The 26,372-nt window shown below is 39.0% G+C and overlaps 11 protein-coding genes, 1 long non-coding RNA gene and 1 other non-coding gene across 18 annotated transcripts; 8 read left to right on the forward strand and 5 right to left on the reverse strand.

Moving 5' to 3' along the window:
• Nucleotides 1–434: 434 nt before the first annotated feature.
• LOC108608056 (probable splicing factor, arginine/serine-rich 7) lies at nt 435–2,181 on the reverse strand. The gene has a single exon (XM_017999237.2). The coding sequence runs from the start codon at nt 2,073–2,075 to the stop codon at nt 639–641; it is 1,437 nt and encodes a 478-aa protein (XP_017854726.2). The 5' UTR covers nt 2,076–2,181; the 3' UTR covers nt 435–638.
• Nucleotides 2,182–2,272: 91 nt separating this feature from the next.
• Nucleotides 2,273–5,601, forward strand: LOC108596546 (SWI/SNF-related matrix-associated actin-dependent regulator of chromatin subfamily A containing DEAD/H box 1 homolog). 2 transcript variants are annotated; one of them, XM_017982443.2, is made up of 8 exons: nt 2,273–2,443; nt 2,509–2,669; nt 2,936–3,483; nt 3,540–3,872; nt 3,935–4,202; nt 4,264–4,410; nt 4,473–4,775; nt 4,841–5,601. In XM_017982443.2, the coding sequence occupies exons 1-8, from the start codon at nt 2,356–2,358 to the stop codon at nt 5,474–5,476; spliced, it is 2,484 nt and encodes an 827-aa protein (XP_017837932.2). In that variant the 5' UTR covers nt 2,273–2,355; the 3' UTR covers nt 5,477–5,601. The 2 variants fall into 2 exon arrangements, with proteins under 2 accessions (XP_017837932.2, XP_033150685.1); XM_033294794.1 differs by lacking the exons at nt 2,273–2,443; nt 2,509–2,669 and adding an exon at nt 2,736–2,844 and having other exon boundaries at nt 4,841–5,600.
• A 233-nt stretch (nt 5,602–5,834) lies between these two features.
• Nucleotides 5,835–10,888, forward strand: LOC108608479 (MIF4G domain-containing protein). 5 transcript variants are annotated; one of them, XM_017999872.2, is made up of 9 exons: nt 5,835–6,178; nt 7,198–7,476; nt 8,010–8,491; nt 8,547–8,643; nt 8,972–9,137; nt 9,228–9,459; nt 9,525–9,989; nt 10,046–10,258; nt 10,318–10,542. In XM_017999872.2, exons 3-9 carry the CDS (start codon nt 8,342–8,344, stop codon nt 10,540–10,542), a joined length of 1,548 nt encoding a protein of 515 aa, XP_017855361.1. In that variant the 5' UTR covers nt 5,835–6,178; nt 7,198–7,476; nt 8,010–8,341. The 5 variants fall into 5 exon arrangements, with proteins under 5 accessions (XP_017855361.1, XP_017855362.1, XP_017855360.1 ...); XM_017999873.2 differs by having other exon boundaries at nt 5,835–5,970; XM_017999871.2 differs by having other exon boundaries at nt 5,836–6,196; nt 10,318–10,888.
• A 383-nt stretch (nt 10,889–11,271) lies between these two features.
• Nucleotides 11,272–12,562, forward strand: LOC108599423 (40S ribosomal protein S2). The gene is made up of 2 exons (XM_017986238.1): nt 11,272–11,336; nt 11,702–12,562. Exon 2 carries the CDS (start codon nt 11,703–11,705, stop codon nt 12,507–12,509), a length of 807 nt encoding a protein of 268 aa, XP_017841727.1. The 5' UTR covers nt 11,272–11,336; nt 11,702; the 3' UTR covers nt 12,510–12,562.
• A 35-nt stretch (nt 12,563–12,597) lies between these two features.
• On the reverse strand, nt 12,598–13,399 carry LOC108604122 (rRNA-processing protein FCF1 homolog). The gene is made up of 2 exons (XM_017993414.1): nt 13,316–13,399; nt 12,598–13,250 (listed from the first exon to the last, which is right to left on the reverse strand). Exons 1-2 carry the CDS (start codon nt 13,316–13,318, stop codon nt 12,651–12,653), a joined length of 603 nt encoding a protein of 200 aa, XP_017848903.1. The 5' UTR covers nt 13,319–13,399; the 3' UTR covers nt 12,598–12,650.
• Nucleotides 13,400–13,500: 101 nt separating this feature from the next.
• On the forward strand, nt 13,501–14,387 carry LOC108605802. The gene is made up of 4 exons (XR_001915395.2): nt 13,501–13,540; nt 13,784–13,837; nt 14,012–14,118; nt 14,314–14,387. It is a non-coding gene; the product is annotated as an uncharacterized LOC108605802 (long non-coding RNA).
• LOC117135011 lies at nt 13,596–13,712 on the forward strand. The gene has a single exon (XR_004458951.1). It is a non-coding gene; the product is annotated as a small nucleolar RNA Z5 (small nucleolar RNA).
• A 268-nt stretch (nt 14,388–14,655) lies between the features above and the next one.
• Nucleotides 14,656–16,710, forward strand: LOC108598742 (twinkle protein, mitochondrial). The gene is made up of 3 exons (XM_017985481.2): nt 14,656–14,980; nt 15,035–15,457; nt 15,514–16,710. Exons 1-3 carry the CDS (start codon nt 14,656–14,658, stop codon nt 16,611–16,613), a joined length of 1,848 nt encoding a protein of 615 aa, XP_017840970.2. The 3' UTR covers nt 16,614–16,710.
• LOC108598753 (cysteine-rich PDZ-binding protein) lies at nt 16,605–17,107 on the reverse strand. Its single transcript, XM_017985492.2, has 2 exons — nt 16,887–17,107; nt 16,605–16,831 (listed from the first exon to the last, which is right to left on the reverse strand). Exons 1-2 carry the CDS (start codon nt 17,048–17,050, stop codon nt 16,702–16,704), a joined length of 294 nt encoding a protein of 97 aa, XP_017840981.1. The 5' UTR covers nt 17,051–17,107; the 3' UTR covers nt 16,605–16,701.
• A 76-nt stretch (nt 17,108–17,183) lies between these two features.
• LOC108597519 (putative RNA polymerase II subunit B1 CTD phosphatase RPAP2 homolog) lies at nt 17,184–17,863 on the forward strand. Its single transcript, XM_017984116.2, has 4 exons — nt 17,184–17,247; nt 17,306–17,417; nt 17,476–17,573; nt 17,627–17,863. The coding sequence occupies exons 1-4, from the start codon at nt 17,219–17,221 to the stop codon at nt 17,832–17,834; spliced, it is 447 nt and encodes a 148-aa protein (XP_017839605.2). The 5' UTR covers nt 17,184–17,218; the 3' UTR covers nt 17,835–17,863.
• On the reverse strand, nt 17,862–19,788 carry LOC108597511 (FK506-binding protein 59). Its single transcript, XM_017984104.2, has 8 exons — nt 19,529–19,788; nt 19,317–19,459; nt 19,144–19,264; nt 18,948–19,086; nt 18,532–18,892; nt 18,348–18,458; nt 18,153–18,290; nt 17,862–18,089 (listed from the first exon to the last, which is right to left on the reverse strand). The coding sequence occupies exons 1-8, from the start codon at nt 19,725–19,727 to the stop codon at nt 17,976–17,978; spliced, it is 1,326 nt and encodes a 441-aa protein (XP_017839593.1). The 5' UTR covers nt 19,728–19,788; the 3' UTR covers nt 17,862–17,975.
• Nucleotides 19,789–21,492: 1,704 nt separating this feature from the next.
• On the forward strand, nt 21,493–25,391 carry LOC108594351 (RING finger and CHY zinc finger domain-containing protein 1). The gene is given in 7 exon segments (XM_017979504.2): nt 21,493–21,761; nt 21,971–22,072; nt 23,725–23,886; nt 23,944–24,102; nt 24,616–24,693; nt 24,695–24,895; nt 24,955–25,391. Coding segments are annotated over 7 exon segments (891 nt in total). The 5' UTR covers nt 21,493–21,692; the 3' UTR covers nt 25,075–25,391.
• Nucleotides 25,392–25,449: 58 nt separating this feature from the next.
• On the reverse strand, nt 25,450–26,368 carry LOC108594349 (lysophospholipid acyltransferase 7; the record flags this gene model as incomplete). Its single annotated transcript, XM_033294796.1, has 2 exons — nt 25,450–25,946; nt 26,001–26,368. Coding segments are annotated over 2 exons (765 nt in total), but the record flags the coding sequence as incomplete, so codon positions are not given.
• Between the last annotated feature and the right edge of the window lie 4 nt (nt 26,369–26,372).

Here is a 26,372-nt window from a genome sequence, read left to right on the forward strand (position 1 = left end):
ACCTTTTGTTACACCAGACATTTTGCTAAACGAAAAGTATATTAAACAATGCAAAATATAAAATTAAAATGTATATTTAACAAACAGTTATGCGCGCAACCGAAATGCAACCTTCACCAACGACACTCAAAACACAACTAAGAAAAACCGGCAGACATTTTACATACGCCGCTCGCCCACACATTGCTCTCTCGCGCTCTCCCAATCTCTTGCTCTCCCAACAAAAAATCTCTTTAGCTCTTTATATACTATGCGCGTATAGCTAGAACCTTTATTATTTTATAATGATTAAAAATTGCACATCATTACACTACTGACAGACAATTTTGTTATCATTTGGATAAGAGATAGCAGCGTAAGTCCAGGGCGACCATATTGGAGAAAGTGCGGTATAAAAGTCCAAAGTAAATGTCTCACTAGAAAAAATCCCAAGCATACCAAATTACAAAAACTTTAGCTAAAGTGTGTATAGTTCCATATTTTTACTTAAATAAACATAAACATGTGTTTTTTGTTAGTTTTTGGGCTTTATACTTGTGAAAATTAGAAAATTAAAGGGAAATACGAATATTATGGGACTGTTTTTTTTTTCATTAAAAAACTGACTTGATTAAAAGTAGAAAAAGGTAATATCCATTTTAAGGAGAATTAGATATATCCATATTGTCCGACTTCTCTAAGCTGACCGATTTGCGTGCACTTTTCGTTTCTGCATCCTCTGAGATTGATTTAAGTTTGCGTACATCTGAGCTGCGTGAGCGTCTTCGAGAGGATGATGAGGATTTGCTTGAGCTAACATCCTTGGTGCGACTGGATCGTGACTTGCTGGTTACAACTGGCGGCGAAGGAGAGCTTCGTTTGCTGCGTGAGTGTGGAGAACGTGTACGATGCGATTTTTTGCTGCGCTCACGGGATCTAGAGCGGCGAGAACGTGACGAGCTGCGTCCGTGGCGCGACGAGTGCTTGCCGCGTGAGCGTGAGCTGCTGCGTCGATGACGTGAGCTGCTGCGACGACGACGTCTAGAGCTAGAGCGATGGCGAGAGCTGCTGCGTCCATGGCGTGAAGAGTGTTTGCCACGCGAGCGCGAGCGATTGCGTGAGCGGGAAACACTGCGTCTTTCGCGTGAGCCATCGCGCCGATGCCGCCTGGAGCTGGAGCGATGCGAGCGTGAGCGACTGCTGGTTCGACGTTCACGAGAACGCGAACGGGAACGCGAATGTCGTCGCTTATCCTTAGCCAGCATGCCGATGACAGGATCAATGGCAGCTGAAATCATGCTCTGTGCTTCTTTTACAATTGTCATGGCTTCTTCAATCTCCGCCTGAGCGGCCTCATTGGACTTAGCCTCCGGCTTAGTAATTGAATAGGTTGAATGATAGACACTAAGGTGGCCACCCTTGAATTCCTGCCCCTGCATGCGCAGCGCGTGTATAACACTTGTTTGTTCGCAGAATTCAATCATACAGTAGGTCTTGCCGTCCTTCTCAGCCCAGCGTGCGTATTTCACCTCGCCGGCACGTTGGAAGCAGTCCATCAGGTCATCCAGTCGCCACTCGTTGCGCACATCGCACACAATGATGGTGCGACGGATTTCTTCTATTTTTCTCGCATCATAGAAGGAAGGTAGTGCTGGATATTCCGGCAGATTGAATTCTATCAGCTTGGGGTCGTATGTTTTAATCACCTGCTGCGGCAGCTGGCCCTCAATGCGATTAATAACCTCCGGCGGCAATTTAGAGTCTGGTTTCTGCAAACCCGGCACAATGGTCCCGTTCTTCAGCATCTCCAAGGCCCGATACTCCTCGGGTATGGCTAGCACGGGTATAACTATCAGCGCCCGATCAATAAATACGGTATTTGTCAAATGTTGCGCTACGGGAACACTGGTTGCCTCCATGTACTTAACATAGCAGATGCGAGACTGCACAGGGCAGGAGACATCTCTGATGGTCGGGTACAGTCGTATTTCTTCGACTTTTCCAATATTGCCGAAAAGCGTTTGCATTTGATCCTTGGTGGCCTGCGGCGCTATGTTGGTCACCTGTATAACACGCGGTGTATTGCCGCCAGCCATGTTTGTCGTTTTTTATTTGTTAAACACTAACGCAAACGTTTATATTCTCGAATTTGCAGAAAAATATTTAATTAACCTCAAGAGTGGCGAGGGCTGGAGTAAGCGTCGCGAAAACTCGGTAACCAGGGCTGGTATTATATCGACCACGTTATCGATAGCTTGAGCTTGCAACTGTGTGAATGCTTAAGTTGTAGAGAGTGAATGTTTTAAGTGTTAATTGTAATTGCGAAAAGCTATCTTTAAATATATTAATAAATAATTAACAACGGTACGCCTAGTTATGTCGGAAAGCCAAATGCCCTCCGTATCAAAATCAAGTCTGGATGATTTGCGTCAATTTCGCATAAATAAAAATGCATCTTCTATCGGTAGGTGCCATTGTGAATTTTGCGTGTGGCTTCGATGGAGAAAACTAATATTTGTGGATTTACAGAGCGTGTGCCTGGAAAAAAACGTATTTTAGTGATGGCGGATAGCGACAGTGATGGCGCTGATTCTAAGACGCCCAAAAAGGCCAAATTAGTGCTATCTGTAAAGGAGAAAGAGGAACGTTACATGGCAGCCGCAAAAATAATGCCCCAATACGATACAATGGTATGTCTGTGTGTGTTGGTGTATTTTTTTTCCTTTTTGCTATTGTAGTAGTGCGTATGGGGTGGGGGAACGCGCGCGACGCTTCCATGTGTTCGGAATATGGCGATTCGGCCCGGCATTGTGAACAGCTGTTCTCTACAGTCGCGTCCCAAGCAATAGGATGGCTTCGCAAATTGTGGGTATGCGTAGGTCAGGACTATTGAAAGTTAACGCACAGTGCACGATCGCTCAGATAGAAATGGTTAAAATTTTGTATTAAATTTCAGGTTATCCAAGACTCGTTGTCACGACACAATTGGGATGTGGCAGCTGCTATTAAGTTTGTAAGGGAAAACTGCAAACCCAAATCACAAAAGCACATCTCGAATTGCAAAACGCATGCCAAGACGAGTGGCAATTATTCGGATTATGACAACTCTGAAGATGATGATGTCAAGCAGTCAAAGGATCAGGTATACGACAGCGATGATAGCGATACTGAAATGTCCACAAAAATGACCGGGCAACGCAAGAAGGTCTTTGAGTTTATGAATAATGCTTCTATCATTGAGCTGCAATCGGTAAAAACGCTCTCTGAGAAGAAAGCAACTATAATAGTGGAGATCAGGCCGTTTGATGATTGGGCAGATTTGCGACAGAAACTGGAGTCAAACAGACTGTCGGCAGATTTACTAAATAATGCACAAGATTTGATTAATAAACAAAATACTGTTGCCAACATATTAACGAAATGTAACAGCATGGTGGCTCGCTTGGAGACAGCAATATCTAATGGGGCTGGCATAGTGGAGCAACCGCGTATTCTTAACAACAGGTAAGTATTTGGTCTTGGGGAAAAATGTAAAAATTGTATATGTGCTTTACTTGTAGCATGCATTTGGCGGACTATCAGTTAATTGGCTTGAACTGGTTGACAGTCATGCACAAGCAGGAAATGAATGGCATTTTAGCCGATGAAATGGGTCTGGGCAAGACAATACAGGTGATTGCATTTCTAGCCTACTTAAAAGAGAATGGCCTAAGCAAGGCAGCTCATCTGATTGTGGTACCGTCGTCTACGCTGGACAATTGGGAGGCCGAAATTGCCAAATGGTGTCCAAGCCTGGTGGTGGAAAAGTATCATGGCTCGCAGGATGAGCGTCGAAGAATGCGTGTACGCTTTGCCAAGGATGGTTTTACCGGTTTCGATGTGCTGCTCACTACGTAAGTCTTATTTGATAGAAATTGTCTATGTCATTGTGTGCTTCATGTCTGCTCATGCTCAGCTACCATATAGTTGGATCCACGCCCGAGGAACGCAAGATGTTTCGCGTCTGCCGTCTGCACTATGTGATATTCGATGAGGCGCACATGCTTAAAAATATGACAACGCAACGCTATGTTAATCTAATTACCATTAATGCGGGCATGCGGATATTGCTCACAGGCACGCCGCTGCAGAACAATTTGCTTGAATTGATATCCTTGCTGTGCTTCGTCATGCCTAAATTCTTTGCCAAAAGCGTGGAGGATATCAAGAGTTTGTTTGTCAAGGTAATTTCGAAACTGTTGTGTATGTAATTGGTGCTCAAAAGATTTTCTTATCGTTTTGCAGAAAAGCAAGGGAGATGGCGATACAGCGGAGGTGTCACAATTTCAAGAAACGCAAATCACAAGAGCCAAACGCATTATGAAGCCTTTTGTCTTAAGGCGACTCAAAAAGGATGTGCTTAACAATCTGCCCGCCAAACACAGTTATGTGGTACGAAAACCAAAATGTTACCTAACCTATTTAAATTCGCTTAAATGTGAAATTATCTTTAGGAAAAAGTCCCCATGAGCACTGCACAGAAACAATACTACAAGGAGCTGGTTGACTACTATTCCAACAACAAAGGTGAAATCTGCGGCAGCAATGAGCGTGCTGGCATTACTATTATGATGGAAATGCGTCGCATAGCTAATCATCCATTGTTGATGCGTCACTATTTCGATGATCAGCAGCTGCGAGGCTTTGCCAAGCGATTGGCCAGCTCCAGTTCCTACAAGAAAACCAACGAACAATATATATTTGAAGACTTAGCGCCCATGTCCGACTTCCAGATCTATCAGCTATGCAACAAATACGTAAGTTTTCTATTTTTTTACTATACACTAAACTGTCAATGTTGATTGATTGTCTGCTGATTTAGGAAATGTACGATGTCAAGATTCCGGATCATTTAATATGCGATTCGGGTAAATTTTTATATTTGGATGGGCTGCTGCCTAAACTGAAATCGGAGGGTCATCGTGTGCTGATCTTTAGTCAATTTACCATGATGCTGGATGTTGTGGAGGTGTATTTGAAAATACGCAAGCATGGCTATTGTCGCTTGGATGGCGCAACGGCTGTCAAGGAGCGACAGGATCTGATTACAGACTTTAATGTTGATGACAACATATTTGTATTCCTGTTGTCCACTAAGGCTGGCGGAGTGGGCATCAATTTAACTGCAGCAGATACATGCATTATACACGATATTGATTTTAATCCCTACAATGACAAGCAGGCCGAGGATCGCTGCCATCGTATGGGTCAAAGTCGTCCAGTTAGCATATATCGTTTGATATCAGAGAGTAGCATTGAGGAGGGCATTTTGATGGCTGCCGAAGAGAAGCTAAAACTAGAAAAGGATATTACGTCGAGCGAGAATGGTGAGGTGCAAGAGCAACGCTGTGTCGTAAAGCTATTAACCATGGCTCTGGGATTGGACAAAGAGGAGGAAGAGCGATTAAACAATTCATTGAATAACTCCATAGGTACACCATCTAAAAACTCAATTTAAGCAAGGCGTCACCGGACAAGCTTCCACACTTTTCCATTCTTAAAAACCAGAAAATTTGTTTATTTGTATCGTATACATTTTTTTATTAAGCTTATTGGAACGTTTTTGTTCATATCATTTACGTTTAGTTGTAAGAGTAATTATTGTATTAAATTATACTAAAGTTTAATTAAATTCACAAACAGCATACTTTACAGACATACTATTTCTAGTGTTTAATTTCACGCAGCGTGACAACCCTGCCAGCTGTCTTGCTCTCCTCTGAAAGAGGGAGAGCTTTTCTATGTTTACAGTGGTTTCAATATCAAATGAAAAAGTAGCCAATTTCGCATTGTACTGTCGATCGATTCATCAAGTTTTAGTCTTTAACTGATCGCTCGACCGTGCCGATGATTTAATTTTTAAGTTTGAAACGTTGAACAAAACCTGCGCCAAGTGTAGCAAAACGATACTCACATTACCTACCAAGCATACATATATATAAAACTATGAATGTATGTTCATACAGATGTGCGAAAACTAAAGCTGGATACATAAATAAAAAAGAAAAATAGCTTAGAACATTATTAATTGCTCATTAAAAAAAAATAACGAATTAAATAGAGAACGCAACGAGAAAGTAAATGCAATTAAAAACGAAAGTTAAATCTGATGAAGAGGAAATCTAGATGTGTCAACAAGAAATATTTAAATACTTAAATTGTATGTGCAGCACAGTTGGTAATTTCTATTTAGTTCTAGCGACTCGGTTTGCTATTATGTGATTCATATTGAGTACATACAAACATACGTACATATGTATATAGATACATTTAGTTTTTGGGCGGTTGAGGCAAGCCGAATTATATTTATAAATAGCAGAGCGCTCACTAAAACGGAAGACAAATAGTCGTCGCTCAAAAGAAATATAATTTGTTGGCCAAACAAGAAATATATACAAAACAAAAACGACGCCATATGCATATGACTGACTGATCTGGCCAGCGGAAACGGAAGAATCTAGTCATATACCTACGCAAATTGCATACACAGTATATACATATAGTACTATATCTTTAAAGCGTATTATAGCATGCACATCTGAGCTTTATACACACATTTGGCACATGTGAAGAATTCGCAAATAATTATAAATAAATAATATGTATACATGACTACAACGAAGAATAGAAAAACAAAACGCGCGTGCAAGAAACCAAACATAAAAATAAATGATTAAAGTAGCTCCTCTCTCTTCTATGTGTGTGTGTGTCATAATTAAGAGAGCAAAAGCCAGCGCGCGATCTTTTATACGCAAATTACGCATTCAACAACAATAACAATTGTAGTGTAAATAGCTTGGCAAAGCAACAAACCAAAAATAGAAGAGATAGCAGATAGTAAACGCCGCGTATGCTTCATACATAGTTCATACAGCAGCCGGGAGCCACCACCCACCCGCACTCTTTGACTCATCACAAAAGCTCTCACTCAACTCAGCAGAACAGCTGCTCGCTGCTCTCTATTTATAACAACAACGAGAGCAAAGCATAACAAGACAATCATCAATTGTTTTCAACGCCGCTTTATCTGATCCAATACAATAGTGTGCGTGTGTGTGTGCGTTTGTATTTATGCATGTGTGTGGGCTCACTTACTCACACATAGTAATTGTGCTTATAAATTTTATAAGGTATTGCAATAAATAATTAAAAAATTCTTTTGTATCTCTTTATGGATAGCGTATGTGCCACGCATTATTAAACGAGACACGAAGAGCGTATCTATAAAGTAAATGAATCTATATACTATATAGTATATCTTATACGAACTACAACATAAAAACAACAACAACGAAGACATAAAACGACGACGCGAAAATCTAATAAACGATAAGTTTTTCATATAAAGAACTGCAAATAATAAAAAATATATATAAAGCAACGAAATCTACAACTTATTGGATGAATTTTATAAGTTACAATTCATTAATTAATCAACATTTTATTTGCAACAAAAAGGTGAGTAGACAAACGTGCAATAAACTATATAAATAGTACGTCATAGAAATAATTAGCAATGATTACTCAGCAGCGGTTGCGCCTAAATATTTTATACTCATTCGAAACACAGTGCGTATGATTAATATTCATATGCAATGCTTAATCAAATTGGATTTGCATAAGAGTATTTAAGTACCGACTTTATTTCCATTCAAGTTGTAGCACCACGCACACATATGCACAAACTTATATTTATGTACTTAAAGCGCTGAAAAATTAGACAACAACAAAAAAAATTGCTTAAAGCTGATGTCATTTGAGCTGAAGTGCGCTCTCCCAGCGCAGATCTTGAAACCAGATGCACTCCTACGCGCTATAGCAAAGCCGGTTAACAAGTTTGCGTTTATCTGATCGATGGCACAGCAAATAGTTTATGCTCTTTTGCTATTTTTAGTTACCCAAGGTGTTGGGAAACTTGTCATAAGCTACACTTTAATATTCAAATATAACATATTTATATGCTAAATTGTTTTTTTTTTTGTTTTTTGCAGACCACGCTAAATACCTATATATAGCAAACTCTTATCAAAAAGAGTTGATATTACATTTGTCTTGCATAGAAGACTACGAAATAAATCAGCGTACTAAACTTAGTGCAACGTATTAGCAAAGAAAGAAAAGAAACAAAACAAAAAATTGTGATATGTACAACTATACTCAAATATTGAAGCAACATATATAAACGTTTATTCCAAGTATACCCAGACGCTACACGAGTAATAAACGTTTATTGAACGCACAGAAGAAAAACAAAAACCAAAGATTAGGTTTTTCACACATATAAGTTTTAAGAAGAAGCAAGAATAGTGCAAGCAGCTAAAACATGGCAGAGAAAGTGGAAATCTCAGCAGCCACATTTAATAATAATAACAATCATCATCAACAAAAGGTGCGCAAGTCGCCCGACTTTCAACCCATTATGCCTGGCGTTATATCCAGAGAGCGCAGCTTTGTGCGCACCTCAAATCAACAGGTAAGAAATCAATTATTTAACAAACATATTATAATATTTATATTTAATTTAATAGAACTTGAATAAAAGACGCAGCTTGGCGTTCAATGTGCCTGGTAATCAACAAGGACAAATGCGTGGCAAGCCTGCTATGGATATATATAGACCGCCAAGTAAGTTGTTAATGGGCCTTACTCTTACTTTACTTTAAGCTGCTTGCTCTCGTTTGATAAACTGTCTAACTTTAACAACAAAATGATATACAATTTGATTTTTAAGTTTTTTAACAGCTGCTTTTAATTGTGCGCTGCATTATTCAATTTATAAAATACATTTATTTATAAATTATTTTCTTTCTTCTTCTTTTTTCATATATATCATTCTACTTCCTTCCAAAATATATATAAAAATATTTTAAACTAAACAAAATGCATCACATACTTATGTAAAATTCATTTGTGTTTTTATCTGTTTAAAAAAATAAATAAAAACAATTGTCAGATGTGCGCGGCAGTGACACATTTGCCACCAATGGTGCTGGTAGCGTTGGCGGTGGTGGTGATGGTGGTGCAGTTGGTGGTGCTGCTATTGGAGTCACGAACAAACTGAACATTAATGCCCAGGAGTTCACAATGACAACGCCACCGACAGAGTCACTTAACAATTGGTAAAGCTCAGCAATGCTTTTAATATTAAACTTTATTCGTTTTTGCCAACTTCTTGCAGATCTAAATCACAATCTACAACATTCTTCCAGTTCATCACTTATATTTCCGGGCATGTTGCAACAACAACAGCAGCAACAATATGTGGCTGCCTCCAATGCAATTTTAAACAGACGCCAAGCAGGTCTCTCCCTAGGCAACATGCCTGCATTAGGCAATCTTAAGGCTGGACATCATCGTTCCATATTGGTAACGCATCCCATAAGCCCCATGGGCGGTCAGCTGCCGCTAATGAATTCACCCTCCAGCGGCAATATACTACATGTATGCTTAAAACTAAATAGAAAAAAAATCTGCAAACTGTTTTATGCAATACTCACTTTACACAGACAACCAATCGAGTCAAGTTTGCGCCTGATCCTCGCGCACAGAAGTCACAGTTTGGTCAGCAGCCTCAGTTTGGCAATGTACAGCCGCAATATCAGCTTAATGGCTGCGATCCGTATGCCAATGGCAATGCCTTGCAGCGCTCCAAGTCGCTATCGTCTGCAGATGCTCTAACACGCGGCATGGCTGGCTTGGGCTTGGGCCTGGGCAATGAGGTGGCCGACATTGGACAGTTTACGCCAGAGATACAAGCGTTGATAGACACAGCTTTGGACAATCCAAATACGTTGAATTCGCGCTGCCTTATGGAACTAACATCGCAGTTTATAAAACGCGCTGTGGAGAGTCGACGCTTTGCTTTGCCCATCTCACGGCTCTGTCTCAATATTATTGCCAAGGAACAGAAGGAGACATTCTTAGAAGCGCTGCTGAACACATGCCGTCAATGGTATCAGGAACGTGAAAAGGTTAGTGTTACAAATTGTTTATTAACTGCTTTACCATATATTATTTCTACTCACAGTTGCTGTTTGCCATTCAAGGCATGAAGTCGCCATCACGTGTGCGTTTTACAGCTTTCATGGCATTTCTAACAGAAATGTTTTGCCAGCTAAAGCGTCGCCAGCTACAGCTGCGCACCCACAGCGAGGGCACACCACCGCCTTTGGTGTTGCTCAGTTTGCTCTCCAAGTGCTGCGAGGATTGTGTGCGTCCGCCAGTGCGATCGCTTTCGGAGGTAAAGCTTTAAATAAAGTATAACTATCTGTAATTCTACAAGTTTATTGTCTTTTGCAGATTGAGTGCCTTTTCTACGTGCTTACCTGCATTGGCCAAGATATGGAGCAGCAGCTGCCGCAGCAGTTGGAGCTGCTTATGTCTCTGGTGCGCGATGCGTTTCTCAATGCTGGCGATGCTGCGGCTGCTATACGTCGCACTCTGCTGCAGTTAATTGAGTTGAAGGCCTCCCATTGGCAGTTGCCGGGAAATTCAGTGCTCTACTACACGCATACCAACAACTAAGCTTGGAATTGGTTTATGGCAGCGCCCAGGCATTTTGGCAATTTATAGCAATAAGCAGACATTATTATTGTGGACGAATTGCATTTAGGCCTGTTCGCATGCAAAGCGCAACTATTTACCGTACATCTCTCGTACATAGTTATTAAGCAATATTTATTTTTCAATTACTAGTTAGAGAACTAACCCAAGCAATAATTTACATTACACACACGTATTTACACAAGCTCAACACTTATCCGCATCAACTGACAAGGTGCATACATGAGACAATTCATTATGCTGCTTTAAAAAGGCTCAATTTGTATGTGAAACCATATTATTATTATATGTAATAAAACTACGCTAGTCAAAAAAAAATAACTGTAACATTCGTTTTGTCTTTAAAATATGTATCGATGTCGATAGCTTTGTGGTCGTTTTGGCAACAGTAGCTATCGCCAGACTTAGCTATTTTTTAGTTGCAACAGCTAGAACAATTCTGAATTGCTATTAGCTTGATGTCCAGCTATTATATTGCATTTATGTTCAGCCAGACATAAAATAGTTGCTGTTGTAGTAATGGAAATGTTCTGGAAAACTACGTAGTTTATTTTCTTATATATATTCTACATTTATGTATTATATTCTAGAATTAAAAGTACTTAAATGAAACTAGCTATTTAGTTAGTATTTTTTCTTTTTTCTGCCTATTTCTAGCTATTTTTGTTATCGATTTAGCTACCATGGCAGCGAAAAAAGTATTTCTCGTCCATTTTGGTTTTTGTCTTACCCCAATACAGTTAATAAACCTACAAGTACGTTGAAATTTTTATTAAATTATTTAGAAATAATACACTTTTAAGCATTTGCTCAGTTGTTTAAGATAAATAAACTTTGATTACATATGTGCATATATATGTCGCCTCGATTATGTGGCGTTTTATTGATGTATATTAAAAACAGCAATGTGCGCACAACACGTGTTTCAAAATGGCCGTGTGAAAAGTTGCGAAAAAGTGCTTAAATGATGATTAACTTAACTCCCTTTTGCGGTTTCCACCAGAAAGCCTCGGCTTAAGGATGGACTTAGGTGTCTGATCTATTAAATATTAAGAAATCAATATATCAAATTTACATAACCTCACAAAATTAATACAACTTATGCTTGCTTCTATTGCAGAATGGCGGACGCAGCTCCAGCCCGTAGTGGATTCCGAGGTGGTTTTGGCTCTCGCGGTGGTCGTGGTGGTCGCGGTCGTGGACGCGGTGCTCGTGGTCGTGGACGTGGCGGCAAGGAGGACTCCAAGGAGTGGGTGCCAGTCACCAAATTGGGCCGCCTTGTGCGTGAGGGCAAGATCAAGTCTTTGGAGGAGATCTACCTGTACTCGTTGCCCATTAAAGAGTTCGAGATCATCGATTTCTTCTTGGGATCGTCTCTGCGCGATGAGGTGCTGAAGATCATGCCCGTCCAGAAGCAGACCCGTGCCGGTCAGCGTACCCGCTTCAAGGCCTTCGTTGCCATTGGTGACAACAACGGTCACATTGGTCTTGGCGTTAAGTGCAGCAAGGAAGTTGCCACCGCTATTCGTGGTGCCATCATCTTGGCCAAGCTGTCTGTTGTGCCTGTGCGTCGTGGCTACTGGGGCAACAAAATCGGCAAGCCCCATACCGTGCCCTGCAAGGTTACCGGCAAGTGCGGCTCCGTCTCTGTGCGTCTGATCCCAGCTCCCCGTGGTACTGGCATCGTGTCTGCCCCAGTTCCCAAGAAGCTGTTGACCATGGCTGGTATTGAGGATTGCTACACGTCTGCTCGTGGTTCCACTGGTACTCTGGGTAATTTCGCCAAGGCTACCTATGCTGCCATTGCCAAGACCTACGCTTATCTGACACCAGACTTGTGGAAGGAGATGCCATTGGGATCCACTCCCTACCAGGCATACTCTGACTTCTTGTCCAAGCCAACGGCTCGTCTGCACGCCGATGCCTAAGAACATCGTGAACCAGATTTTTTATATAAATAAAAGATCTAATATACCATAAATTTACAATTGTTTTTCATTTTTTAACTTAGGATAGTATATTTAAAAACAGCAGACAGGTATATATTGAAGAGTAGAATAATGCTAACCCTACGCCTTAACGCCGTAAGCCTCTGGCATACGCTCAATGGCGTATTTATGTGCTGCAACATACATGATGGGCACACCTGGTATTTTACGTATGCGATTCTTTAGGTCCTTGTCATTGGTGGCCACAATATAGCACTTGTGTTGTCGTACTCGCTCTACTAGGCAGTCATCGGCATAGGTTCCTTTGTGTAAGCAAGGCAATCGCTCGAAGCGTGGATCGGATATGATACGCAGGGCCAATTTGTATTTGTTACCTAGTTTCTCCAACTCGGCACGCACACAGTCCGATATATAAGGTATGCACTTGGCGTACAGGCAGTCCATCATGCCCTGCACTATGTCCAGCTTGTTCTTAATGCTAAAGTTGATGAAATTGGTGTCGAGCACAATGTGATATGGAGGACCCAGTTGCGTGTTGTATTGGAAAAAGAGTGCTGAGCTTTGCTGCGTGGCTTCATGCACCTTAATCTCATGAGGATCAGCAACTTTCTTGCGTTTCTGACGAACCTTTTCTTTGATGCGGGAATCGGTTGGCTTAAGGAGACGCTTCAGCTGTGCATTACGCTGTTTTTGAATCTTCTTGGTCTTCTTTTGCTTACCCTAAAAGTCATCAAATATAATTAGATATAATTACACACAAACTGAATTCAAGCCTATGTATTTACCATTATTAGTTTCTTTACTAATAGTATGTAAACATTAAAATCTTAATGCACGTGTTAAATATTTGTTTTCAAAACAGCTGCTTATGCTCTGCTGTCTGTTATCGGATATACGCAAAGTATCTATCGGTGCAACTCTGGAAAAACTCAACCCTGGGGCACAAAAAATTTCCTTTGTACACCACGTGCATTGCTCTGCCATTTTAATTGAAGATCTCGTACAAGATGGTAAGTTCATTGCAAAATTGTTAATTTATTAAGTCAAGTTAAATTATTAAAATGCCACAAAATGAGGAAACTGATGACGAGACTGAAGGAACATTTTCTCGTTTTTTCATTGTATCTTTCAATGTAATTTCGTATCATATTTGTTCATTTAAGATGATCCGGCAATCTGATGGCTTTCAGAATTAAATTAATTTATAAGTTACATACGCATCATGCACTAAAATGCTGCTTATTCTTTTGCAGAGTTGAACAAAATACAATTGGCTGATGTGGCTGCACATTTGAAAAATTGAAACGGTGAGTTTAATTTAAATTATTTTTATAAATTGTGAGTATTGTGATGAACTTTTACACAGACCTGTACTGAGTAGACTCATGCGGAAAAAATGTAAACTGATAAAAAATAGCAAAAGACTTGCTGTAGCTTACTTGAATTTATTTATCTACAATTCTAAATTCGTTTATTTTCAGGCAAAATGCCGTGAATCGCAAAGACCTTAAGAGGTGCTCCTATGGACAAGACACCGTCCACATAAGTGAGGTTATGTTGTGTTCGCTGGTTGTTAAACTATCAAAAGGTAAATGTCAGACCCACACGTGTTGTATAAAAATACATTGTATCTAAATGATGAATATCTTAATTCCTTTTGCGGTTTCCACCAGAAAGCTTCATGCTTAAAGATGGCCTTAGGTGTCTGATATCAAATAACTTATACAATTTATTTAATGTAGTAAACAATGACTAATTAGAACATTAACTTCCTTATTTACAGATAGACGAACAGAATGGATGGGTTGTTAATAAACTAAACCATATTGAAACGATTTTAATAAATAATATCCAATAATAAATTACATGTATTTTGTTTGTGGGAGTTGGGAGCCTTGGGGTACTCTGATTTGCAAAATTTCGTTGGGTTAAACATGTGGGTTATATGAACGATGCATTTGTGGCTTGGTTTCGAACATCCAGACGCCAGTTTTCTTTATTTTGCTTCATTCAGATGACTACAAGTAGCCCTACGCATAGTCAAATTTTGAATTGACCCTTTTGAGCGGTTTTAAATACAGCACACCCTGTGTTCAAATTCATTGTGCACGAGTCACCCCGTGCCATGAGACTCGCTAGTTTAGTTAAACCGCTGTTGCGCGTTAATATTAAAAGTAGAACGCATGTTGTTCAGAATTATGCAACAAGTGCCTCAGAAGTTGAAGAAATTGCATTCGATACCAAAGACTATGTAGACTTCAAGAAACAATTGCGTCAGCAGAATATTTATAATAAAGACGGCCACACGTGCCTACAGCTCGAATGCCGGCTATGTGAATGCAACAATAAAAACACAAACAAACGTGAGACGCAGCCGGCAAAAACAAATGCCGCAATACAACTGCGCAGTGTGTTACATGGACCATTAGCGTATATTAACAAACGAACGGGTAATGTGCACAAATTATTAAATTAAATATACTTTAAATTTGTTTATGATTTAGGCGCATTTCTGTGCCCCAGCTGCGATGTGAAGGCGTCGCTGTCACAGGCCTTGGCGGCATATGAGACGCAGAAATATTTGGCAATTACTAAAGAGCAGTACACGTCACGCTTTCCAAATCTAATAAGCGTCACACCGGAAGCCTGTGAAGTGCTAGGACTGCGCGGTCTGAAGGAATCCCAGCTGAACGGAATTGGCGCGCATTTAGAGCCCGAGCAACAGCTGCTCGTATTTCCATTGCATAATGCTGCGAATAAAGTGGTGGGTGAAAAGGTTTTAAATCTAAATAATCGTAGCGAACAGACTTATCAAGGCAGCATTAGCTCCGGCCTGCTCATACATGGAGCGCAGAACAAAAATAAGGCAGTGCTCGTGAGCAATTTGCAGGACTTTATAGTGCTGGCCACACAGCCTTTGGAAACTCGTAAGCTATTATCATTTGTTAAACTTATAGTTTTGACTCACTTGTTGTCTACACAGATTGTATTATTTGCTTGCCTTATGCGCTGCAGCTATTGCCGCAGGAATCCCTGCCAGCATTGGAGCGTTTCAAGGAGCTAGTCTTTTGGCTGCATTGTGATAGCAGCAGCTGGGATGCAGCGCGTTCGTTAGCACAGAAAATGGACGAGAAACGCTGCTTGTTGATACGTCCCACTGAAACTGAGCCGGCACCGCATTTAGCATTACGCAAACGTCTAAATTTGCGGCATATACTGGCTAAGGCGACGCCAGTGCGTCATAAATCCATTACCACCTTCAATGCGCTGCGTAATGAAATTCTCAGCGAGCTGCAGAATATTGAGAAAGTAAATGGCGTCAAGTGGAAACGTTTTCCCGTGCTTAACAAGCTGTTAAAAGGTCATCGCAAAGGCGAGCTTACCATACTAACGGGACCCACAGGCTGTGGCAAGACCACCTTTGCCAGTGAGTACTCCTTGGATTTGGCTCTGCAAGGCGTAAGCACGCTTTGGGGTTCATTTGAAATACGCAACACACGATTGGCTGCCACTCTGCTGCGTCAGTTTGTTGGATATCCATTGGATGACAAGCTGCATGAGTTTGATCACTGGGCCAAGGAGTTTGAGCGCATGCCACTTTACTTTATGACTTTTCATGGCCAGCAACCGCTCAAGCCTGTGTTGGAGGCCATCCAACATGCGCAATATGTGCACGACATTTCCCATGTGATTATTGATAATCTGCAGTTTATGATGGGCGTCTCGTCCTTTCGTGGTGATAAGTTTTGGGAGCAGGATTCCATTATAGCAGCATTTCGTGACTTTGCAACAAAGCACAATGTGCATGTGACTTTGGTTATGCATCCACGCAAAGAACGCATTGAGGATGAACTTACAACCAGCTCAGTTTTCGGCACAGCTAAGGCTACACAGGAGGCGGACAATGTGCTCATTATACAGGACAAGCGCTTAACCTCAGTGCGTGGTAAAAAGTATTTGCAAATAGCCAAAAATCGTTATAGCGGTGATTTGGGCATCATGCCACTGGACTTTGATAAGGAAGCGCTCAGCTATGCTAGCTCAGCGCATAGACTACGCTCACAAAAAGCTGTGCCAAAGTAGTTAAGGTCAGAACTATTTAATTATATACTATAAGTTTGTACACTAGGCTTATGATCAATGCGTTGTTACTAAATATTAAAATTGCATATTACGTAGAGCTCTGTTTATAATTTTTGGTGTTTAATATTTTCTTGCCACACATGGAGCAAATGGCCTTCTTATAAGCGCATGCTTGACAGTAGTAAGCTCCCATTTGATGTACCTTCTGTCGGCAAATGCTAAAACAATTACAGTTAATATATATCAATACCAAATATGCATATTGGTACTTACCGACATGGCTTTAAGGCGCTTCCCATAGGGTTAAAACGTTCTTTGGCGCTTGACAATGCTTTGTTCTCATTGACCTTGCGGCCGCCTGCTGTTGCATTGCTTGTTTTCCATGGATTGGGCGCTGACACCTTAGTCAACTTGGATTCGCATTTCTCGCAAACCATTTTCAGCAGAATTTTAATAACAAAATTACACTATTTACCTTGTTTATTTTGCTTTGTTTTGATAGTGACCGCAGCAGGCGCGATAGTTTCTGAGCAGCTATCGATAAAAAGTTGAACTCCTATTAAGTTTTGGGTCAGGAATAAATAACATCACTATATAAGCAAAATATGACAACAGAAAAGAATGCAGAATTGCGGTTAGTTATTCCTTTAAATAAATAATAATAAATTAATTTTTGCATACTTTTATTGCAGTGAACAGTTAATAGCGGCGGTGCTGAAAAAGCGCAAAGCTTTGGCCCGTGCGCAGGAAATTGTGGTAACACTTATGGAGCCGCACATAGAGGAGTCGGCATTTTTGGCTATGGTAAACAAAATTATGTATATAGCGCTATTTATATTAAACATTAACATTTCATTGTTAGCTCTGTGAAATAGGACCTGAAAACTATAATGATATTGTAGATGAAAGACATATAAACAAGCTATGCGGCTATCCACTTTGCTCTGCCACCGTAATCAAGTAAGTTTCACAGCATGAACTCAGACTCAGCCAACTAATATATTTGGTTTCAGAGTACCTACAAAACAATATCAGATCTGCGCTGCTAAAAACAAAGTATATGATATAACTGAGCGCAAAAAATTCTGCTCTGGCCATTGCTTTAAGGCATCCGAGTTTATTAAGAGTCAAATACCCACTTCCCCATTGTGGTTGCGTGACAAGGAGCCAACGCCGCATTTAAAACTATTTTCGCAACCTGATAATGTTAATGATAAATAAATAAATTACACTGTGTTATTAATTTAACTGCGAGCATCTTCATTTATATATTTCATAATTCTCCGCGTTTGGGATTGGTGCATTTTGGAATTATTTAAGTAAAGGCTTTGTATTACTAATAGAAATGCAGCATGGCTAAGTTTAAATCATAATAATATTATCGCGTTCCAAAGTCAGATCTGCTTCGCGTTTAGCATCTTCCTCTGACCATTCACCGCACTGCTCCAGCACGTCATTTTCACATGGTGGCTCCGTCTAAGTGTTTAAAGAGATATTTTTAATATATATTTTTGGGATTTGTTACACGGATTCTTGTACATCTTTGTTGCCCGCCGCCAATTTGGTAAACATATTCGCATAAAGCTTCTTCTCCTTATCCTTGTTCTGCTTGATCTTTTGCTTGCAGATTACAACATGATTGGCAGCTGCCTTATTGCCAGGCTCCAGCTGAATGACCTGCACACAAAAGTAAAGTGTAAAAGCGATTCAAACACAAATCAAGTGTCAGCCTACCTTTTGGAAATCTTCCAAGGCGTCATCCAGTTCATTAATGGTCATATTGCATTGACCACGACGATACAGTGCCTTAACATTGTTAGCATCCAGCTCAAGTACAGCATTGCACTAAATAGTTAAAGTTTTGTATAAAAAATATAAATATAAAAAATGGTGAATGTATTGAAAATTTACAACGCACTTCTTGCTTGGCTTCAAAGTGATCATTGGACTTCTGATGGCATAAGGCGATGTTGCTATGTGTGGCCACCTTGAGTGCCTTAATCTCATCACTGTCGTTGTCCGCAGTGCTGGGCAATAGATCCTTGCATTTATTGTACATTTTTATGGCCAACGAATAATTTTCTTTCTTAAAATAATTGGTGCCCTTTTCCTTGTAGACTTTAGCCTCAGCGACGCGTTCGTCATCACTTAGTTTCCATTCTTCCAAGCCCTTGCCGCAATCAATCAACTTTACCGTGTACTCTACACTGGCGTTTGGTGGTATCTTAAAAGCCTCGTTACCCTTGGCTCCAAATGCATACTTTGATTGAATTTTTATTCTGGAATAAATAAAAATTAAATATGCAAAAAGTGAAGGTTTTTGCATACACATACTTGGATGTTTCTCCAATGTTCATTTTTTCCATAGCCAATTCCAAGCCCTCAACAATGCCGGCTGCGCTGCCCTCGCCATAATCAAATTCAACATCGCGCTCCTCAAACACATTACTATCGAAAGTTCCGGAAATGTGTGCTGTAAATTTGCTTAAGCTTAGCCAAAGACAAAACCACAAGAATGTTCAGTACATACCTTTGACAAAGGCACCATCGCTTGGCGTACGTTTTTTATCGCTTGGCTGCAGTATAATGCGCTCAATGCAGCCATCTTGATTGGGGCTCAGATCCTCACCTTTCCAGCCCAGCATTTCCAACTACAAACCAATTTATATATAATTATGCGCAACGCAGTCTTGAAAAACGTACCTCAAAAATTAGTGTCGAGTCTGGGGGTATACTTGGCGGGCTGCCAGCAGCACCGTAAGCATAATTTGGAGCACATGTTAAGAAACAACGCTCACCAAGCTTCATGGTGGCGACACCCATATCAAAAGCCTTAATAACGCGTCCTTTAAAAGCACATTTCAAATCATTACTTTGCCTTTAGAACGTTCTAGAAATATTTTTTTCAGTCTTACCTTTGCCCAATTCAAATTCAAAGGGTTCATTGCGGCCGACGCTCGAATCGAATTCTGTGCCATCGACGAGTCTGCCGGTATAGTGCAAAGAAACCTTGCAACCGTTGTTCGGTGTCTCCTCTCCAGTGCCCTCCTTTAGGATCTCCTTCAGGACACCGCCATCGCCGGATAAATCTATTTTCTTTGTTTCTTCAGGCATTTTTTGTGTTATACTTTTTGACTTTTTGACACAATTAATAAGGGTTGTCGTAGAGCAAGAGCAAGTATGAGATTTTTAAATAGAGCTGACAATCAATCGCTAGCGCTTTAGATAATATCGATAGTTTTTTTTATAATACTACTATCGGTAAGGATTAGTATGAAAATATAATTAACAAGTATCATCCACAATTGTAAAACGATACACAAATAGGTATAATAATCGCGTCCTCAGTAAATGCACATCGATTAGATATCGATCAAATTCGTTGATCATGGATGTATCGATGTATATTTTACATCAGTACGCAAGACACACTCTGAGAAGCTCAATCGCGAAAGCTTAATTTTTCTCGCACAAACAAAAGTTACAGATAACAACAATAGCCGCAAAGCAAAAAGTGATCTACGCTGAGAGTAACGGTCTCAATCGCAGATTTGTAAAACTACTACTTTACTTTGTGTAATAAAACTAAATTTAGCTCGGTTGTGATAAGTTGCTCGTCTCATAATCTTCATATTGCAGTCCAGTAGGACCATAAATTAAATAACAATAACAATTGAAGCCCTCCAACTCTTGCCAAGTAAATGTATCTTTTTCTCATCACGTATCTGTATCCGAGCATTGTGTTCGTCAGTTGAAAACAGAAGCTAGCGCCGAACGTACGCAACGCGGGCGCGCAAGATTTAAACGGTAAACTCAATTTTTAATTTAATTGACGCCTGTTGTGTGTGCTGGTTATTGTTATTGTATATATGTGTATTGTATGCATATGTGCGGGCTTGTCTTACTTTTATTGTTAATGAATCATAATTAAAAAACTCAAAAAACTCTGTTGAAAAATCAAACAAACAAAAGATAAGAGTACCAAATATCAATAACAAGGGTGAATTAATATTTACAAATTTAACAAAACACGTTTCTGACCAATTGAAAAATTGAATTGAAAAATATGAGAATAAATTTAAACCCCGATTATGCGAAATATTAAGCGTTCAATTTACTTACATTGACATTGTGCGTGTGTGTGCGTCTCTCAAAGAGAAAGAGAGTGTGTGTGTGTGTAAATAAGCTGGAAAAAATTTAATCAACGAAAAAGTTATGTTGTAATTATTTACATACTCTCTTTTTTTATCTGTGCACAGTTTAAATATTTACTGTCGGCTTGCAGTGCTTATAAATAAAGAAGAAATAAATTGAACACAGAGAAAAAATAAAATATTAAATAAACAAGACTCAGGGTTTTTCTAACCGAAGACCAGATAGTGAAAACATACAAACAAATAAATTTATGTAAATTCAATATATGTATAGGTATATACATTGATATGTGCTTGTATACTTTACCAAATTGATTATGTATAAGTTGTTTCAACTGTTCAAGCTTATATAGCATATACATATGTATATATAAATATATATTTATTTATGTATGTATGCGTCTAATGTTATGTGTAGTCAAAAGCTCAGCTTCGAATTAGTCGTGGCTCAACAGTCAAAATAAAAAGCAACAACAAAGTAACTGTGTATCAAGCGAAAGTCTCGACAAAAAAAAACCTTGCAGATCGACGACAAGTTGTACAGTGTGACAAGTGTTCACAAACTGTGAATGAAAAAACAAGTTTGCATCGAAAACAATCAAAGCTTATTTGTTGCTATTTTTAAAATAAAAAAAATGTTTTTATCATTGTCTAGTAATTCATGTGTTAGACCACTGTGGGCTTGCAAATATTTATATGTTTGTGCCTGGCACGACTACAAAGTTGAGATAAACGAAAGCTGTAATCAAAGAAGTTAAGTCAAAGACTTGTAGTAGTTAAGCTTATTGATGAATAGGCAAAGGCAAAGATAAAATACAGACACACACACACGCATACATAGGCACAATAAGCAATGAACGGCAACTGCGGCTGTCACAACGGCAAATCATTTAAATATTGAGGCAATTGATAAAAGGCATCGTCTATGGTAGCAATTAACAGTGACAGCGGCAACGGCAGCGACAACGACAACAATTGCAACAACAGTACTAATGTATACATACATATAAACATTTAGCAATACAAAGGCGTCTTCAATCAACTCAATTTAAATTCATCTGCAACTTTAGTTGATTTGTAATCGATTGAAAACATTACTTTTGTGTTCTTCGGGCATTTTATGTTAAAGCCATAGGCTTTTAATTATATGCTGTAAAGTTAAAGTTAATATGTATAATTAAGCTGTGTTTATATCTAAAACAGTTAGCAATGGCCTTAAAGTGCAATGCCAATGCATCCCAACCAACAACTCCGGAATCTTTGCGCTTTGGCTGCACTCACTATAAACGACGTGCTATGTTTGTGGTAAGTTAATAAATAAGTATCTTTCTTCAAAATAAATCAGTTGAAATCTCTTAAATCTAATTCCCTCTAAATTGCCTCTAAAAATCCCATAAATTTCCCAGCCAAAATTTGACAAGTCTCTTTTATTGCAAACACAAGATTTCGAGTTCGTTTGATCTTAATTGATGGCATGTGTAAATATTGATTCAATGCTTTTGGCAGCTATTTAATTATCGGCTTTGATTTCCAACCGGCGAAAATATATTGTCTTTTTTATTATCAGAGAGGGCTGTCTGCCAATTTTTCCCATAGGTAGCAATTGTTTCTGGTTTTTATTGCTCTGCAGCTTTTGCCAAAGTCTTTGTTTTGGTTTTGAACTTTTACCTTATTTATGCGTTTCAAAATAAACAAAAGTATATACATATGTGTATAGACTAGAAGGCGGCTATATTTCTTTTATGGGCCATGCGCTGCATAATTTGAGTTCAATTGGTAGAATTAGTATAAGTGTGTGAATTGTATCAAAAGATTATAAACATTGATTGTACTTTGAATACACTAACTTATTATTAGTGTAGCATCATTCAGGAATATGCCTATTTATTATTTTTTAAAGAGTATTGCATATTTCAAATTGTTTTTTACTTTGAATTAACACCTCCATTGATTCCGTCTAAATTGCAAGCATCTTGCCTGGTTAACACTTCAGGCATTCAAATGAAAACGCATATATTTAAATTGTCTAACTAATAATGCAATTATGTGTTAAGAATGCTATTTAAACAAATGCTAAAATAAGCATTATTTAAAAAATTTAGCATATTGTCACGCAGTTTTGTTGTTAAGGTTACTATTATTATTATTAGGTATTTAATCAGCTGCTGCTGCCAATTGCAAAACGTGTTTTTTTTTTAGAACACAAACTGTAGCAATATTTAGTTAATAAAGTATGTACGACAACTTTTGTTGCTAAATATTGATCATAAATATAAGCTTACTTTAACTACATACCAGCATTATAATTAACTAAAACGCAAACAATGTTTTTAAGAATCTATAAAGTTTAATGAAACCGGATCTACGAAAGTCGGAATTAGAAATTCTATTAAATCATATATTATGCAAAATAAATTATATAGGTGAATCCCACAAAACTAATACTTAAATTATGTTAATGCCAACACACTTATAAATAATAGGCTTGAGCTCATTTATATGTTTCTATTAAGATGCAGAAAATTTCCCTGTTTTTTTATTTTAATTATTTAATACAAATTACTTAGTAAACAATTTGTTTAAAATAACATAAATTTATATTTGTTAAAGTCCGGGTTTGCCTAGGGTTAATTTTGTTGTATTTCAATAAAACTTCAACAAATTTCAATCTATTTAGTTAAACAATTAGCGTATGTCTAACAAACTGACGTTGAAAATATTTTTACGACTCAAACGCGTTTCTGGGGCAAAATTGGAAGCTGGTGTTTGTTCATTAAGATTTATTTATTTGTATTGTGTCTGCAATGTTTATGGTAATGTTAAGTTCATGCTAAATGAATTTGTTACGTCTATAGAGAGGAGGTCGCAGACTACGTGACTGAGGGACAGAGAGAAATGGAGAACGCGAGAGGCTTGAGAGACAATTTTAAATTATTTTCTTATCTTTTTTGTACCAGACGCCTTGCTGTAATAAATTCTACAAGTGCCGCTTCTGCCATGATGAGAACGAAACGCATCACTTCGATCGTAAAACTCTCACAGAGCTCATCTGCTCCGAGTGCAATACCAGACAAAAGGTCCAGGAGCAGTGTGAAAAGTGTGGAGTGCGTTTTGGCAAAGTAAGCTAAATAGTTTATAACTTTATCGAAGCCATTAAATGCAATTTATTCGTTTAGTACACTTGCCTCATATGCAACCTATTTGATGATTCGGATAAGCAGCAATATCATTGTCATGGCTGTGGAATCTGCCGCATTGGGGGTGCACATAATTTCTTTCACTGCGAGGTCTGCAACATGTGTCTGCCCATTCAGCTAAAGATCGATGGACACAAGGTAAAGTTAACTTTATTTATTATTATATTATAAACATTATGGAAGGACATATGTATTTTTAGAATTTATTTTAATATTTAAAGCAGTAAATAGTTATATTTAAAAACATTTTTTAAACATTCATAGTCAAAAGTGCATTCAATCAATAATTTTTAAAACAGTTTTTAAAGTCACTAAACTAAATGTTTGACTTTTAGAAATGCTTAAAACTCGATACGCAGTTCGTAGAATTTTTAACATTTAGATTAATATTATTGAATTTTATTTGCAAACGTTTAACATGAGCTGAACTTAAAACATATTTTTAAGATCTTAAGTATTACCAAATTAAATGCTAATGGCCTTGAATATTAAAATCTTTGCTGCATTAAACTCAAACAAGTTTATTAAACTGAGCTACTTGTTGATGCAAAATTAATTAATGCGCTGTATTTGAATACTTAGATAATATAGGGGAATAACAGTTAGTACTTTTTGTTTAATGATATAATTTGTATTTTGTACGTTTGGCAGTGTGTGGAGAATATATCGCGCTCGCATTGTCCAGTTTGTCTGGGGGATATACACACATCGCGCATTCCATGCCACATTACCGGACTGTGGTCACTTGCTGCATAAGATGTGCTTCGACCAGTTGCTCGCCTCGGGCCACTACACCTGTCCCACCTGCCAGACATCGATGATTGACATGACAGCACTGTGGGAGTATCTGGATGAGCAGGCAATGCGCATACCCATTCCGCTCAAGTATGAGAATCATCGTGTGCACATCTTTTGCAACGATTGTCATGAGGTAACTAACATTCAAATGAATTCAATACATTTTTACTCTCATTTGTCAATTGCTCGCAGACTTCCAAAACGAAATTCCATTTCATTGGACTCAAGTGTGTGCATTGCGGCGCCTACAACACATCACATGATATCAAGCGACGTCTATCGCTGGTCAACGATGAACCCACAACGGCCTGATATTTGCTTTCTCTCATGCCTCAGACCCAGCCCAGAACTTATTCCTACTCCTCAAGCCAGCCAGCAAACTGCAACAGGAATTCTCTTGCCATGCTCCAGTTTTGAAGAATTGACAAACACATTGAATTGAAAACTGAAATCGAAACGCATTGAATTTAGAACAAATTCGAGCTGGTATCGAATATAATTATCTATATATACATAATCCTATAGCTTATGAAGATCCGCTCTTTTGGCTTCCGCTATGCATCACAAAAATATTTTACAAATTTACAAACAGTTGTCAAATTTTCTCGAATTTTTTGCTGCACAAATTACAAAACTGTTAAAAATTAAGTTTCTAAAAAACAATAAATGCTTACTAGCAGCTAAATTGTAAATGGAATAGCTGTATATTAACTTTTTGTTCACTACAATATCAATATCAGTATATATATAATAAGAGTTTTAAAATCGACTTTGGCTAGACCATTGATTACTGCGTCTTGGCTTTAAGATCAACGCCAGCAGCAGCGTCGCCTGCGCGCTGCTTGCGGCGCTCAGCTGCCTTTCGTTGTTTGGTCAGGAACATGCCCAGAGCAACCATAACCGCCCAGCTTATATAGCCTAGATGGTAGACGGAGCCATAGAAGCGCCAAATGTCAGTGAAGTTGGACAGTAAGAAGGCAGTGCCCAGATAACTGAAGGCAGACCACTTGCATATCCAAAAAATAACATCGATAATGCTACGCTGCAAGCCCGTTGCATCCTTGCGCACCAACTTATGCCACATATCCTCCAGTGGCACATACAAAGGTGCACCCATAATGCAGAAATAATGACCAGGTCGAAAGCCATGCCAGTAAGCGGAGCAGAGAAACGTGGCCAATGTTCTGCAACGATCAAGTCAATTAATTAATTTGTTTGTTGCAGCTTCAAGCACTTACCTATATTTCTTTATAGGAAAAAGCTTGTAGACATTCACTGCCAGCCAGTATTGCACACAAACATTCCAATGCTTCATGCCCTCGCGGAATGTGCCACAAAATTCCACCTCCAATACGCGTGTATTAACAATTGTGGTAAAGTTATAGCTATGCTTATCGGCATCACGTTTTAGATGCTGATAACGCTTGCGCGGACCCTCGCCATTGTTGGGATCCGACTGCTCCGGATAGGCACCAAAGCCAGCCATGGTGCAGACGCACTCACTCAGCGTTAATCCCGTATAAATGCGAGCGCGAAAGATGAAGAATGTGGGCCAAACATAAAGCAGACGATATAGCACAGAGCGTTCATTGTAGAACTCATCGCTAAGC

Source organism: Drosophila busckii, unplaced genomic scaffold (assembly GCF_011750605.1).
Source record: "Drosophila busckii strain San Diego stock center, stock number 13000-0081.31 unplaced genomic scaffold, ASM1175060v1 hic_scaffold_30, whole genome shotgun sequence".
NCBI classification, from domain to species: domain Eukaryota; kingdom Metazoa; phylum Arthropoda; class Insecta; order Diptera; family Drosophilidae; genus Drosophila; species Drosophila busckii.